Raw genomic sequence first — 17,047 nt, 5'->3', positions numbered from 1 at the left:
CACACACACACACACCTGCCCACCACCAACACACACAGACACAAACACACAAAATCACTTCACAAATATTCACTGTTTTGTTTTGTTTATTGGAGAATAAAATAAAAACAATAAAGCCTGAAAGTTGCAGTTGAACTGTGAAATAATTGGGACATTTCAAGGAGTTTGAATGTTTTTAGAAAGTCCTTTAAAGGCATTACATTTGGAAAAAGAATCTTGTGTGATGTATTCGAAGAGAAAGAATGCACTGTTACTGTCATGAAATAAACTGCTGTGTAAAGAATTACATTTTTAAACATGAAGGTGTTTTTGAAAGATTTTCAAAGTTTGAGTTGTAAACAGCTTCACCTAAACAGAACATGTCTCCATCACTGTAACCAATATTTTGGAGTCAAAACAAAACCATCCTAACATGTACAAAATTATATCCTACCATCCAGACAGCAAACATTCTTTTTTTATTTAGAAAATGCACAAGAAGAGAATGTTCTTGTTTTCCTGCCTAGTGCTTACTCTGTGGTAACATGTATATTTATAATGTGTGACCAATGTCTGGATACCTTCTGAGTGTTGTTCCATAACAGCACAATTTTGCACTGGACAGATCTCTAAATGCAATGTGGCCATCTGCTCTAATTAATATTTATATAAACTGATGTTTAATAATATAAACCTGTTTGAAACCACAAATTTACTTTAAGGAGTCTGGATTTGTTGCTTCTATCACTGTTGACCTAGATTATTATTATTTTTTTGTAGCTGCATATGTTCCTTAGAAACTAAGCAAATGTTACAGGAAAACTCCTTGGTGCTGGACAAAACTGTATGCTTTAGTAAAAGGGAAGTTAATTTATCCGGTTATCCATGAAGTAGACATCGGTCATCAGCCACAACCCCAAAAGCAGCCAATAACAGAGCTACATTTTAGTGGGTGGATGTAGCTGATCCTTTCAAGGGAGAGTTTCTGTTTTGTGAAAAAATATTATTGGTTGGTAGATTTAAACCCCCTCCTAATTAACCCTGCCTAGATAAGTGGGTATAGACCTATAGATGGATGGATAGTTATCTCGATTCCTCCTTTAGTTTTAACTTTTATTAACAATTCAATCCCTGTGGCACTAAATCACACTGTTTCAAAGTGGTTTTTTTTAATGATTGCAGGAATTACATGTAACATGTAGGAATATTAGGGTAAAAAACTATGAGAGGTTAGATTGGGAGAAAGATTGGGCAAAGTTTAGAAAAGTTTACATCTACTAGATGTATTGGACACATATTAGATACTGAAGAGCAGTTGTTTTCCGAATTTAGACTCCTAGTCTTTCAAACGTTTTATACATCACCTTAAGAACTATTTGCGGTTGTCAAATATTTCATCATCTGACTAAAACATATGTGATTTCTGCAAATGAAATGAGGATTGTTTTTGTTGTTGTTGTTTACTACTGACAAAAACTTTAACTTTTCCTTATAACTATTTGAGCTGGCATTAAACTCACCATCTCAAGTAAGTATTTAGTCATTCACAGCACAGGGCTCTGAGTAGTCACACTGTTTACTTAAGCCTGCTTCAGCATTCAACCCTCAAACATAAGAGGAGCTCCTAACAAATCACTCTTCTTCAAAGCCTCTTCTTCAGAAACAGTGTTTTTTTGTTTATTTGATGGATTTTGGCTGTGGTCCACATGAACATAGTGCAGTTTCAGCTAAATGTATTGATTTACCATTCTCTTCCCATGACTTTCTAGGCCAATTGACCCAAAACTTTCCGCTTCCTGATACAGTTTCCTTTTCGGCACAACTGGATTTTTATTTTAGTGGGTTATGAATGTTATTTCAATGCATATGGGTAATAAAAATTCTCTCACGTGCAGCTGCTCACTTGTTGACATTCCGCATTCAGCTCAGGGCAAACAAACATAAACACAAGGAAACCATAAAAGCATGGAAGTATATATATATATATACATATATAATGTGGCGGAGAATAGTAAGATTCCCTATGGTCACCCTGACCACCATTGGTTTCCATGTAAAGCACCACATTCTGATAAGTCAACATATTTGTGAGGGTGTCCTCCACAATTCAGTTTATGGCTCTACTGTCTTTTAGGATGTGGCTCCGACCTGTCGCCATGAAAAAAAAGGGAACTGCTTTGAAATTATTTTTGCCTTTTGAACCCAGTTATTTACTCAGTGTATTTTCTTTTAACTAATTTGAGAACATGCTTGCTCCATGGTCAGAAAAATGAATGCTTCTGTAAGTTTTTTTGTGTGTGTGTGTGGGTGTGTGTGTGTGTGTGTGTGTGTGGGTGTGTGTGTGTGTGTGTGTGGGTGTGTGTGTGTGTGTGTGTGTGTGTGTGTGTGTGTGTGTGTGTGTGTAGATCAATAATGATCTCTTTGATAAAAGATAAGTAGTGATATGAATAACCTTCCAGAGGATGCTTTGAAACATGTAAGACAAAAAGCTAGTGTACAGGTGCTGGTCATAAAATTAGAATATCATGAAAAAGTAGATTGATTTCAGTAATTCCATTTAAAAAGTGAAACTTGTATATTATATTCATACATTACATACAAACTCATATATTTCAGATGTTTATTTTGTTTAATTTTGATGATTACAAATGACAACAAATGAAAATCTCAAATTCATCATATCAGAAAATTAGAATATTGTGAAAAGGTTCAAAATTGATGGCCCCTGGTGCCACACTCTAATCAGCTAATTAACTCAAACCACCTGCAAAAGCCTTTAAATGGTCTTTCAGTCTAGTTCTATAGGCTACACAATCATGGGGAAGACTGCTGACTTGACAGTTGTCCAAAAGACGACCATCGACACCTTGCACAAGGAGGGCAAGACACAAAAGGTCATCGCTAAAGAGGCTGGCTGTTCACAGAGCTCAGTGTCCAAGCACATTAATAGAGAGGCGAAGGGAAGGAAAAGATGTGGTCGAAAAAAGTGTACAAGCAAGAGAGATAACCGCACCCTGGAGAGGATTGTGAAACAAAACCCATTCAAAAATGTGGGGGAGATTCACAAAGAGTGGACTGCAGCTGGAGTGAGTGCTTCAAGAACCACCACACACAGACGTATGAAAGACATGGGTTTCTGCTGTCGCATTCCTTGTGTCAAGCCACTCTTGAACCACAGACAGCGTCAGAAGCGTCTTGCCTGGGCTAAAGAGAAACAGGACTGGACTGCGGGTGAGTGGTCCAAAGTCATGTTCTCTGATGAAAGTAAATTTTGCATTTCCTTTGGAAATCAAGGTCCCAGAGTCTGGAGGAAAAGAAGAGAGGCACTTCATCCACGTTGCTTGAAGTCCAGTGTAAAGTTTCCACAGTCAGTGATGGTTTGGGGTGCCATGTCATCTGCTGGTGTTGGTCCATTGTGTTTTCTGAGGTCCAGGGTCAACGCAGCCACATACCAGGAAGTTTTAGAGCACTTCATGCTTCCTGCAGCTGACCAACTTTTTGGAGATGCAGATTTCATTTTCCAACAGGACTTGGCACCTGCACACAGTGCCAAAGCTACCAGTACCTGGTTGAAGGACCATGGTATCCCTGTTCTTAATTGGCCAGCAAACTCTCCTGACCTTAACCCCATAGAAAATCTATGGGGTATTGTGAAGAAGAAGATGCAATACACCAGACCCAACAATTCAGAAGAGCTAAAAGCCACTATTAGAGCAACCTGGGCTATCATAACACCTGAGCAGTGCCACAGACTGATCGACTCCATGCCACGCCGCATTGCTGCAGTAATACAGGCCAAAGGAGGCCCAACTAAATACTGAGTGCTGTACATGCTCATACTTTTCATGTTCATACTTTTCAGTTGGCCAACATTTCTATAAATCCTTTGTTTTTATTGGTCTTCAGTAATATTCTAATTTTCTGATATGATGAATTTGAGATTTTCATTTGTTGTCATTTGTAATCATCAAAATTAAACAAAATAAACATCTGAAATATATGAGTTTGTATGTAATGTATGAATATAATATACAAGTTTCACTTTTTAAATGGAATTACTGAAATCAATCTACTTTTTCATGATATTCTAATTTTATGACCAGCACCTGTAGGAATACATTAGTTATTTTAAGTCATTTAGATTTGCTTCAAATCCCATATTGCATGTTTAAAGATAAACAGGTCCAGATTTGAAAAAGTCAAAATTCAGTTTAGATTAATGTTATTTGGTATATTACTGATGGAAAATTGCTAACTATACCAATTTAATTCAGGAAAATACAGTAAATGAGATCTAATACTAAAAAGGTGAAAATAGCAACTGTTGGTTTGCTGAGTGAGCTCTTCTTTCTGCTGCCCAAAAAACCTTCAAAAAGAGGGAATCCTTTATTATTCTTGATTGGGATAAATGTAGAGCAGGCCTGCACAAAGCATTTTATTCTCCATGCTTTATATGTACCAAGCTGGGTAAAAACACTGGAAACTAAATTCAGAGCATAACCCGGATAAGTTGTTTTTATTCAGTTTGGTACTCTTTCTAATGTTGCACCAGGAAACCACCAATATGGCCCCTAAAATAAGCAATACTCTAAGAATGACCTAAACCATAACCGCACAAACATTATGAGGAAAAACAAAATGACTTACTAAACACATTGTGACACACAGCATCTTGCATGAACCGAATTCTAATACAATCCAGCACTGGATGGATGTCAGTTAAAATTAGTTTGTAAAAATGAATCCTTTTAAAGCATTAAGTTTGCAGGAATCTCCCTTGTGGATCAGGCCTTTCTACTCACTGATAAAATAAAAAAAGCTTAATTCTGTTTAACCTTAACGAACCTCTGTTTTGCAGAATGAAGCTAAGCTGTGTAAACATGCAATGTGTCATTGTTAGATGAATGGACTATATGCCCAACTCCACTACTTCCTGAACTTCAGCCAGCTCCTTTGTTTCCTGTCTTTCATTACTCAACAAACTGATTAATCCAGGTATGTCTAATTAATGTTGTCATGTTACTGGGGTCAAAGACACCTCAACTAATCTGTTTGCCCAGTAATGTGAATAACATACTCAAAAGACAAATATAATGTAATGCCATCTAAGGTAATAAAATAATCCTCCTGTGGACATGAACAATCTGCAGTCTTATTTTAGGTTGAAATAATAGTAAAATTGTTCAATTTAAAACCAAAATAGGGCTTTAAATGGTGCAATTTGAGCACTATGATTGAAGGCACTTTTAGAGTAATGTTTATACATGTGAAATGTTCACTATTAATATTGAGTAATTCTGCCCTCTGCTGTTGGAATTATGAACTACAAGATACCGCTTGGGATTTCAACAGCCAGTTCTGCAGAACTCCATACGCAAATAATTTTCCCTAACTCTTTAACGCCATAACTCTTCTTTTCGTATGAGTAAGATTAACACACATATACACACACAGACAAACACACATGGAAATAACAGAAGTAGGGAAAGTTAGGTTTGACAGAGGCAAAGCAAGGTGACAAAGGAAAGTTCTTAGTTACAATCAAGAATAATGTGAAAAATAGCACAATTTAAAATGTTTAACTGTATTGTCTGCAAAGTAAATACATGCATTCATACATAGATATATAAACAATACTAAATAAATAACATATTCAAATATCCTCCTCTGGTGGAGATTCTGGTGCTTTGTTTGCATTTTAACCAGAACTGAAAATCAGCTCCACATACACTCTCAGGGGGGCGCCATCACCCTCTCTGCTGCACAAGCCTTGCTTCCAACAGATTGCTCTTAAGAATGCCAAGTAATAATGAGAAGTTTTCTTAACCTCCTACCAGATTACCTGGAGAGCTTTGTCTCTTGTTGACTTCATCAAAAAAAAGGACACCCCCACACCTCACCCCCTTTGAACCATGACTCCATTTTAAGGCCATGTTTAAAATTGCTCTATACAGCTCCTGTCAGTGAAAAATACAGCATGAGTATGGTATATAAAACAATTCAGACTGTGCCTAAAGCTAAATATTACAAAAATTACCAAGTTACAATCAGATAAATCATGAAAAATGTATCTTTGCCATGTTATATTGGTTTAAGCCAACTTGAATGCAGAATAAAGTCACATGAATTGATGAGTCTTAAGCTTAAAAAATGAATGTCTGGTTTGTAATACCTCTTTTTAAAATTTAAAATCTTAGGTCATAAGTACCATACCTTGACAAAATTGAACATACCGCCTTAAACAGTTGATGACTTTACAACTAAAAACTATAAGGATTGTTGTAGTTTTGTTTGACAGTAAAATGTAACATTGTACTCATTTGGGAAAAAGGGAAGTAAAGTAAGTTATGAAGTGGGAAGAAATGTATTCTGAAGCAAAGAAGAAAATACATGAACCAGATTGGCACTCTCCTAGTCTGCTGTTTGCTTGTTTTTCAAATTGGATTTGATACCGATTGGTTCACCTGGTTCAGAAGGTTTCCACTGAGACCTGCAGTCTGTTTACACTACTGATCCAACATGCTGTAGACATTCAGCATTTGGGCCTGCAGGGTTTGGATGTAAGGGAAACATACTCTGGCTGCCAGCGCTTCCCCAAGACACTGCAGGGGATCATGCAGGCATCTTCATTTCTCTATCACAAGCATGCCTCAGGGATGAGGATAAGGAGGGATTTTCTTGAAAAGCAAATATCCCCTAACAGGATGTATGTTTTGGTTTTGTGTTCTGTTAAATGATGGAATCAGACTGCTTGACAATGTGGCAGCTGTGACACAAATGAAAAAAAAACACAAACTTAAATAGGAAACAACAACATGCTGCCTTGTGTCATTAAGGTATAAAGCCACTCCTGTTTTTTTTGTTTTTTATTTTATTTCATTTCACATACATAGGGCTGCATTTAACTTGTTCTGTTAAGTTGGCTGGGTTTACATAAACATGTGTTTTTCATTGTGGAAAAAAAGCCAAATCTACTATAAAACCTGAGCAAAGCTTTATTTCAATAATTTTTTTCTTATTCAAATAGCATAGAATTAAGTTTCTGACATAACCAGATACTTGGTAAAAATTCCAAAAATTTGTGTACCTTTTGTCAGTGTATGTTCCTAAATCAAACATATTGTCTGATCTTCATAGGCAATAAATAAGACATCAAGCAGAGCAAAACCAGGCATTTGGAAACTTTATTAGAACACCTATTATATGTTGAAAGACAACATGCAGGATTTTCTACTTGTGCTTCTTTGTAAACATAATAACATACATCAAGATGCAAACATTATTGAAAGCTGCTGTTATTCGTAGCATTGAGCAATTTGTCAGTTTCTCTCTTATTTTAGTGTTGTAGTATGAAATACAGACTCTATCTTGACAAATGAAAATGCATGTTTACATTAAGCACCACAATATTGCATTAAGGAAGCATATTTCCTAAATTAAGATATGAAAGCTGAGGTTTATATATGTGGCAAATGTCACAGTGACCATTGATGAGTGCCATCATAAATACTTTTAAAGAAGAAAGCTGTTTTAAAGTAAGTGACACAATATTAGCTGGTTCATCATCCAATGCTCTTAAAATAAGACCAATGCAAATGTGGATTTATCTTCCCAGAATACTAACATCAACTACTGACTCATAAAAGAGAACATAAGCAGCTACAGTGTGGATGAACTTCTCAAAAAATCATTTCTCCCTGCCGCAGTCGGTGCACAAAATGTCATCCCTCTGGGTGAGGAAGCCACGTCCCACCAGTGACACAGAGCACTGCATACAGGAGAAACACTCACTGTGCCATTGACGCTCCTCAAATGAGACATACTTGGCACCTGCCAAACCTGAGCAAAACAAAGTACATTTTTACACACAACAGCCAATATTTGAGAAGCTAATGAGAAATGTTTGCATACATTCTTATTGGGCATTAATGATATATTAATTTGGGGTTAATGTGGGTGTTTCTTTTTCTAGTTTTGACAAATAAAAACTATACACAATAAAGAGATGGTTGGATGCAATATTTAGACATTTTTTCTGTTGTTCCCAAATCCTGTTTGTTTCCTGACAAGGACAAGAATCTGACTTTAAATCACAGTCGTTTAATTCTCAGTAGGTTTAGTATAGGGCTTTTGGAAGACCATTCATTTAATCTTTTTAAAAGCTGCTTTGATGTTTGTTTGGGCTCATTATTCTGCTGGAAACCACTGTTGCTTTCAAGCATTAACACATTTGAAGCAAAATATACCCCAATGATGAAAAGAAACAGGACAGGGTGTTTTTCAAGAAGGATTATTAAAAGCTTCCAAACAGGTTCAAGGATGCAAAGAAAGTGACTTCTATTGAACACCAATGTCATTGTATATCAACTGGAAAAAAGAGTGTGATTTCTATGTACCTTACTGAAGGGAATTTCATATTTATAGTTTTAAAATCACAAAAGTCAGCTCATTAATTCCTGAATGTATGTATGGATTGGAACAATTCTGCAATAAGTATGATGTACAAGCCTTATGTATTATGTCAAGTATTATGACATTTTTTCGCACATCAAGTGTATGTACTATATAACTCAAGGCCCATATAAAAGACCTCCTTCAAAATAAACAAAGCAATAAATGATGATATGGGGAATGACTCACTAGAAATAGATTTAGTGCAACCCACACACTTCTTAGCATACAGGTTGCTGAAGCACTCCAGGCAGTAGGGGTAATTCTCCCTGGAGGTGAAACGCTTCCCTGATAGCTGCTTTCTGCAACCAATGCAGAGGAAGCACTCACGATGCCAAGGCTTATCTTGATATGTCACACCTCCCGTTGTGATGGCCTGAACATAAAAGAAACATGTATAGGAAAAAAAAAAAAAAAAAAAAAAAAAGGTTTTCTCTCCCACACTGAACTGCAGTCAGTGATGGAGTCAAGATAATTTACCTTTTTACAAGCACAGCACTGGTATGCAAACTGCTTTTCAAAGCAGGGCACACAGAAGTAGCCGGAGTCTTTGGGGATGAAATACTTGGTTCCTATTGGCTGTTGGCAGCGGTGACACAGGAAGCAAGTCTCATGCCAGCTGTTCCCCTTGTACTCCATTTTTCGGGAACCTGGCAAACGAGGCAAGAGCAACTAAGCCAGCATATGGTACCTCAATGGCAGAATAGACCCTTCCTAAAATAGTTGGCCAGAATCAGACATGCAAAGTAGAGTAGGGCTTATAGATATACTTGCATGAAATTTGGCTTATAAAAATTTTGTAAGATTATATCTTTAATAATTTACTGCAAATAGTTTAAAAGATATAATGTAAATATTTTTTTATATTTAATAAACTAAATATTTTGTATGACCCAGCTAAACTAGATTTTATTCTCAAAGCTCGAATCCAAATCATTGATAAGGCTTCTGATGTATTTCTTTTCCTGCTATTTAATACAACTCTTGGCTAGAGATTGATTTCTACTTATTTAAAAAAATGTTGTTGACAATTAAGAGTCTTCATTGTTACTATGGAAACATAATGAAATTATAAAAGAAAAAAATAGGGCAAATTGTCCAGACTGCCTGCACATTCCATGACTTTTATTTAGTGGGCCTACATTTATTGAGTGGGCCCCAGATCTTAAGATATATAAATCCAATGGTAGTCTTAATGAATAGATTATTACAGTACTTTTGATCATGTTTATATGTGCGGCTGCTATATTAGACGCTAAACTGCAGGTTGCTTTCCAACTTCTGAAGATCTTAAGGTGGAATTTCAGTTCATTTGGAAATTCTAATATTTCTGGGAACAAATATTTCTTATAAACATTTAATTGGCACTGAGATTGTTCTTGTTGCAACTTGAAAAATTTGAATTTTTTAATTAGTTTTGCTTATAAATACTATAAGGAATAAGAGAAGATAACAACTGTGCAAATCAAAGAGCCATTTCAACCCTTAGCTTTCTATGACTGAAATGAACTCTTCTTAAACCAAAAATCCATTTTTATTTAATTTTTGAGAAATATCTACTTGTGTTGCCATTTTAAAGAATGTTAATTCTATATTACATATATTATATAATGTATATCTTACATTATATATATTACAATAAAGAACAACATTAAATGTTGGTCAACAATGTTTTCCTTTTTTGTTGTGATATCAATATTTTGAGAAAATAAATCAAAAAAGGCATTTAGTTTTAAACCTCATAAAAAGAAAACAAATAGATATGCAAAATTCTGTCACTTTTAGTGACATTAACATTTATGAAACAGTTTTGAATCATTTTAAACCAGAGTTACAAAGAGCTATTGTATGAGGGCATGGATTATCAGTGGCCCTCTGTCAGCCCACTCCATAAAACAATAGGGAAAAACCTACTGGAGCTTTGTCTGCCCTGAAATGCCAGCTGTTAAAGAGCATGCTAGTTTTTTTTTAAGGGCAGAGCTTAATTGATGTTAAAAAGCAACATTTTATATGAAATGAAAGATGAGAAAAATAATGTTATGTTTGGCCCTTGAAGCACAGCTCCAGAAACATTTGGCAAATCCCTCTATAACATTGATATATCTTTTTTAAAACCAGAGATTAAAAGCTAATCTAGTGGCTTAGAAAACGTAGATGCGAGAGCAACTGCAGAATAGTTATTAATAGACATTATGTTAGAGTGGTTTTGTTTGCAACTGTTGAGCGTTGTCAAGACCAAGCCTGAACTTTCTATTTCAGGAACTACTTAAGATCACTTTATCCATTCAATATATCCGATTTTACATGTGGATTAAAACAATATGATTTATACTTTATCTTACATGGATGCCCGTACCTGGCATGATGGTTTTCTTGCAGGTGTTGCACTTGGAAGAGTAATCATGTGCATAGCATTCAGTGCAGAGCAGTGAATCCTCCTTAGCTGCAAAGGCCTTCTCTACCAGAGAGCGGCTGCACTTTGCACACTTGAAACACTGTTCATGCCAGTGGCGATCCTTGTAGGACAGGTCCTAGAAGCATTTACCACACAATACTTTAACATGTTCAAGCTGTCTCTGTTTCATATAATTATTCTTCACGGCTCTAATTTCTTGTTAATGTTGAAACCCTATAAATGGTTATCTCAGGGCATCCTTGCTCTTCTCTTACCTTAAAGTTACAGCCAATAGGTGAGGAGCATGCTTTACAGCAGTTAGCAAACAGGTTCTCATAACACTTTGTGCAGTACTGTGTATCCTCTTTCATGATGTACTTCTTCCCCAGCAGAGAGTCTTTGCAGTAATGGCAGTCGAATCGATCAACGGACATTTTTGTTTTCTCTTCTTTTATCTGTAGACCAAACAGAGTAGCAGCATGAACAATCGACAATGAAGACAAATAGAAAACATTGTACAAGAGATGTACTAGTCCCTGGACATCCTCTTACTCTTCTTGTACAAAAAAATTAGGCATAAAAAAGTTTCTTTTCTTCCCAGAAAGAAGTGCTTAAGAAGTGTGTATCTGAGCAGATACGAGGCAAGAGTGAGGCTGAAGTCAGGGACTGTGGAAGTTGATGGATTCAGGCACAGGGATGAGGCAGGGATTGAAACTGGGGTCAGGGAGGATTATGGGGTATCTACTGTGGGGCTCTTCTATAAATACAGACCTGCTCATATTAGTGGTGATCTCCGGAGGGAATGTGCATACTGCACTGAATCATTCTTCACCTTTTAAGGGAGGTCATGGTAAACCCATCACAAAAGCCTTTGATCCTGTTTCCGTATTGCTAATTTATCCCGAAAATAATAAAACGGCAAGAAATTTCATCAAAGATATAAATATGGTAAAAAAAAGTCAGAAGACTTCCGAAGTCAAAAGACTTTTAATGATTAAGTGATCAATTATTGCCGCATTGTGGTCAAACAGCCTAGACAGCTGGCCGTTTGGATTTCATGACTTGCGTGGAAACACTTGTCAAAGTTGTCGGAGACGCGAGCAATTGCAGATGGTTGATGAAAGGCAAGTGCCAGCAGCAGCTTTGTGGATGCCAGGTACTGAACCATACTGCCAGGAGCTCTCACTGTTTGCTGGGAACATCTTGGCAGAACGTCACAAAGTGAAAGCTGTGGCTTAGTGCATGCTTAATCCATCCCCGTTGAGATAAAGAGGAGGAGGACCAGAATAGGCAGTTTAAACATATACTTTCTCGCCATCCATAGCACTGCTTTGATTACAGCTCATTTTGGTTTGACAGACTACACTGTTAGGAATTAAAATGATTTTTATAGGAATCACAAATTCCAGTGACATTACCTTGCAAATGCACTCATAATTCCAGGCCTTTTTTTCTGGTTTTTATACTACAACTACAAACATCATGTATATTATTTGAATCCTATTAAAAAGATAAACAAAAAGTAGAGCCTAATTGAGGAATGAAATGATTACTGAAAACAAAAGAAACTACAGAGACGTGATTGATGACGTCACAATCAGAACAAACTTAATCAAAGAATCCGCCAAAAGGTCAATAATATCTCTGTAGAGGCTGTGGAAATCTACAACTTAGGTGTGAACATCTTTGGTCTAGACAAATATATTTCATGGAATACACAAACCTGTCCTATGTGAAAATGGCAGCGCAAAAACAATGACATCCTGAAGGTTGAAGCAATAAAAGTAACAAGAAAACTCTAGATTTTGGCCAAATTGTAAAACTTTAAGAGTGAAAGAACACCGCACATTAGCCTAAATTAGAGTATTAGAGTAGCATCATCATACTGCAGGGATGCATGTCAGCAAGGGCAGGACATCTGGTAAGACTTGTGGATTAACAATTCAGGGTTAAATAAAAGCCAAGGAAACCTGTCTGAGGCTGCAGAAGAATTAAGACTGCTGAAGAGGATCATTGTTAGGCAGGACCATGACCCTAAACACACAGCAAAAGGTGCACTGCAAAAAATATAAATCTCAATAAGTTATTTTTTCTTAAAATAAGTGTGTTTTTTCTTGATTTGAGGAGGTAAGTAAGACACTTTGCCAATGGAACAAGACAATTTCCTTTTAAAATAAGAAAAAACTATTTTATCGTCTTATTTCAAGTAAATATTATCTAACTATCTTATTTTAAGAGTGAAAATACTCATTCCATTGGCAAATCATCTTATTTACCTGCTCAAATTAAGGCTAAATATACTTAATTTAAGCCATTTTTTACTTATTTCTGGATTGTTTTTGCAGTGTGCAAAGGTGTAGTTTAGAACAAAGGACATTCTTCAGTTAAAATGTTCTTATCAAAGCCCAAATATTTGTAAATGAGAATCTTTTTCAAAACTGAAATTAATGCTATTCTTAGACCCCTACTCTTGATTCTGTCTAAAGTTGTGCTATTTAGTGCATTAGCAAACATTTCAATCTCGTGCACATCTGACTGAGACAACATAAGATGCACTGTGTCTACTTCTAAATAAAAATAAACAAAATGAAATAACAGTTGTAATGCTTGATAAATGTTTAAACTAATCAGTGTCACAGATGATGAACAAGTAATTTCTGTTCAGGCCTTTATATGTATCAATTTCCAATAAAATATGGGGGTGGGGTCTGGAGTCAAAAATAGCTTGGGAGGACCACCAGCCTAATCCCTCACAGATGCACACAGGAATGTCAAAGAGAGGGATGAGCCTGAAAGGAATGCAATTTTTTTTGAGGATGAACTCTCTTCCCCTGCGTCTTTATTTGATATTTGCCCCCTGCACAACCCCTTGCAAAGAGACATATATGGACTTACCAACTGGTAATGAGTGTAACCCATCTTTGATCAGCCAGTAATGCCGTAACACGGTCCTACATTGTATATGGGTTACATCTACCAACCTCCAAAAGGAGGCTGAGTTATTTTTGACCCATACCAAGCATGTTATGTAAGACTTTCATCACAATCACTATGTCTGATTTGAAGTCATCCCCTACTTGAGATTTCTTTTTTTTTTATTTCTAAGTGGATAAATTCTCAGGATTACATGCAGATGCATGGTGATCTGGATTAAATCACCAGTGAATGAAATCCTCTCTTCTTGTGGGGCCTATATGAGTGATTGATGATCACAAAAGCCATGCAGACATTAAATAAGCCCTCAAGCAACTACATGACAACTGCAGCATTGTCTCTTCTAATCTTTGTTGTTGCACACATCTGTCATTATGTGACATCTAAACAAGTAGTAGCGTGACCTATATTTCCTATAAAAAATCATCATGGAAAGCTATGAAAAAATAAACGGCATCTCAACAAAACAGATTATAATCTGATAACTTTGACATGTAATCTACATAAGTGTTCCTATTTTTGTGATTCACCTCAACATAACTAACATTGTTGTAGTTTGAAGCTTCTAATATTAACCTGCACAACAGGCAGTGCAAACTCTAGTGAGCAAAAATGTTGGTGATTTTGCATATTCCTTTTTTGCCTTGTAATCTACTGAAATCAAGGGGTATAAATCTGCCAAGAGGTTTTGTAGGGAGAATGTCTATATCTAGTAAATAGACCTTTATTTGACCTGGACTCACATGTCCACCTAATTTATTCAAACGTTACGATTAGATGTCCGCTGCCCTCCCATCAGGCTACCTCAAAGAAGAGAAGCATTTTCTCTGCTAACTCCTAAGAGGTGGGTTGGGAGATCAACATGACACAGATGCATTTCTGTGAAGTTTGCTTTACTTTGCAGCACCAAAGCTGACAGCTGGTTGGCATGGAGATGATAACATAAGTGGCTCCCATTAGGCTAGAACGATGGGCAGCTTTAGTAGTTAATGAGAGGGGTCACACAAAACTGTCCTTCTGAAGGCCTCTGTGCTCTGCTGCCATGTTGAGAGCTTGCTTTCAACACAGTATTTTCAGCTGAACAGGATAGTCACACAGGGGGCTGCAGGAGGTAAAGATGTACAATCATCTTAGTCTGTAGTCTCACAAAACTATAAACCGCTTCGGCAAGGGCCTGTGAATGCCTTCATTAACTCATCCCAATTCCTGGCAGTCCTCAGTAAATAGAGGCCTTGCATTGGGTGACAAGAGTGGTCACTGTGGTTTGGATAAAGTTGGCATTTTAGCCCATGTTTGATGCAAAGAATGTCTCAATTTCAATTAAAACAAAAAAACAGTTGAAGTAATTACAATGGAAATACAGCATAATTCGACAAAATTTTATTTATGTCTATATCCAACATATCAGTCTTCTACCCTTGCCCCTCACAATCCCTGGTACAATAGGTTGTCTGTGTTAAAGACTCATTCATTATGGGCACTGTGTATACATAAGTTTTATACTTATTTTTGCAGTTTGTTAGTAAAAAAGCCATTTAAACACGAGAGTTACTTAGTAGGGGAAAGGGAACTATTTGAATATTGTATGGAAGTGTAGTATTTCTTGCCAAGCATTTCATAAAGTAAAATGCAAATTTTGTAAGGATTCATAAAGTAAAATATTTGGAACCTTCATTTCGTGAAATTTTTATGATGATGGTGTACAGAAAAACAAAGAAAAACAAGTAAGAGGTGTTTCTTTGGCTATTTAAGAACAGGGACACCATGGTCACTGCACCAGCTTCTAGTACTTTTGGCACCTTATGGTACCTTTGACCGTGGAGGCATGTGCCAAGTCCTATGGAAACTTCCAAACAAAAAGTTAAATACAAAGCCACTGGACTTGTTTTCCAAGTTTGAAGACATTTCACTTCCCATCCAGAAAGACTTCTCAATTCAAAATGTTTGAAGTAGTATGGACCTCCAGGCTTTATAAAATAGCCCAAAGAAAGCCCATTTATGGCTTAGAAAACATGTAAATTCAACCGAAACAGGTACACCCCTAATGGAAAGTCATTAAGGTAGTTGTTGGCCTGCAAGTTTAACCAAAACTGGCCCATGCCTCTGTAAACGGGAATCGTTAGGGTCGTTAATGGCCTGGCTTACCAGAACAATTTTTTGACCACCTGCATGGCGATGCGGATTGAGGTGATATAGGGAAGGAATTAACTCTAAAGCTGCGTTATAGGTTATTGAGAGCTGAAACCTGAGTACACCCCCTCTGTTTAATGTTTTTTTTTCTCTTTCTCTATAAATAAAGGAAAGCTGGCTGAGGACTCTCTGACACTGCTCTGAACTGGTTTAAATCGTACCTCACTGACAGAACGGAGTACATCTCAATTGGAAATACAACTTCTCGGCAACATAAAGTCACCTGCGGAGTCCCCCAGGGATCAGTACAATTTTCTCCAGTTGAACAGCTCCAAAACTGAGGCAATCCTTGTTGGCACATCACACCAAGTCCTGTCATCCTCCATTACCAGTATAACCATCTCTGGCCAGGAAATTCCCCTCTCCACAATAGTCACCAATCTCCGTTTAAGATTTGATCCACAACCCACATCCCATATCAAACACCTCTGCAAAATCTCCTTTTATTATCTAAGAAATATTTCAAAACTTCGTTCTACACTCACCTTGGCTGATGCAGAAAAACTGGTCCATGCCCTTGTCTCCTCCAGGCTGGACTTTTGTAATGCACTTCTCATCAGGATCCCTAACAAGAGTCTGCAGAAACTACAGTGGATTCAGAACAGTGCTGCAAGGATCCTGATGAGAGTCCGAAAGTACGACCACATCACACCCATTCTCCACTCCCTTTCATTGGCTTCCTGTTTCTGCAAGGATTGAATACAAGGTCTCAATTCTCACCCACCAGTGCATCTATGGAAATGCCCCCCTGTATCTGAAGGAACTGCTCACCCCTCTCACTACAACACGATCCCGCCGCTTATAACACTCAAACCACCTCCTCCTTCCCAAGACTAAGCTAAGCACCATGGGCACCATGGGCGATCGAGCCTTCTGCTCTGCCGCTCCTCGGACCTGGAATGCCCTCCTTAATCATCATTTTTTTAAAACATTTATTTTTAGCAGGACGTATGACTTTTAACATTTTACAATTATGCTATTGATTTTATTCATAAGTATTTTAAAGCGATGTTTAGTTTTACATTTTGATTTTACCCTTCTATTATGATTTTACCTGTAGCACTATGAGATTTTTTTTTTTAAATGTAAAGTGCATTA

General features: G+C 36.9%; 1 protein-coding gene across 2 annotated transcripts; it reads right to left on the bottom strand.

The window, feature by feature from the left end:
- Nucleotides 1–7,143: 7,143 nt before the first annotated feature.
- fhl5 (four and a half LIM domains 5) lies at nt 7,144–16,521 on the bottom strand. Of its 2 annotated transcripts, none has more exons than XM_038273099.1 (6): nt 16,435–16,521; nt 11,101–11,280; nt 10,787–10,961; nt 8,911–9,080; nt 8,620–8,806; nt 7,144–7,818 (listed from the first exon to the last, which is right to left on the bottom strand). In XM_038273099.1, exons 1-6 carry the CDS (start codon nt 16,504–16,506, stop codon nt 7,667–7,669), a joined length of 936 nt encoding a protein of 311 aa, XP_038129027.1. In that variant the 5' UTR covers nt 16,507–16,521; the 3' UTR covers nt 7,144–7,666. The 2 variants fall into 2 exon arrangements, with proteins under 2 accessions (XP_038129027.1, XP_038129035.1); XM_038273107.1 differs by lacking the exon at nt 16,435–16,521 and adding an exon at nt 11,378–11,572.
- Between the last annotated feature and the right edge of the window lie 526 nt (nt 16,522–17,047).

Source organism: Cyprinodon tularosa, unplaced genomic scaffold (genome assembly GCF_016077235.1).
Source record: "Cyprinodon tularosa strain WSP-4 unplaced genomic scaffold, ASM1607723v1 ctg120, whole genome shotgun sequence".
In the NCBI taxonomy this organism is placed as follows: domain Eukaryota; kingdom Metazoa; phylum Chordata; class Actinopteri; order Cyprinodontiformes; family Cyprinodontidae; genus Cyprinodon; species Cyprinodon tularosa.
This window is presented reverse-complemented; position numbering and strand designations above follow the sequence as displayed.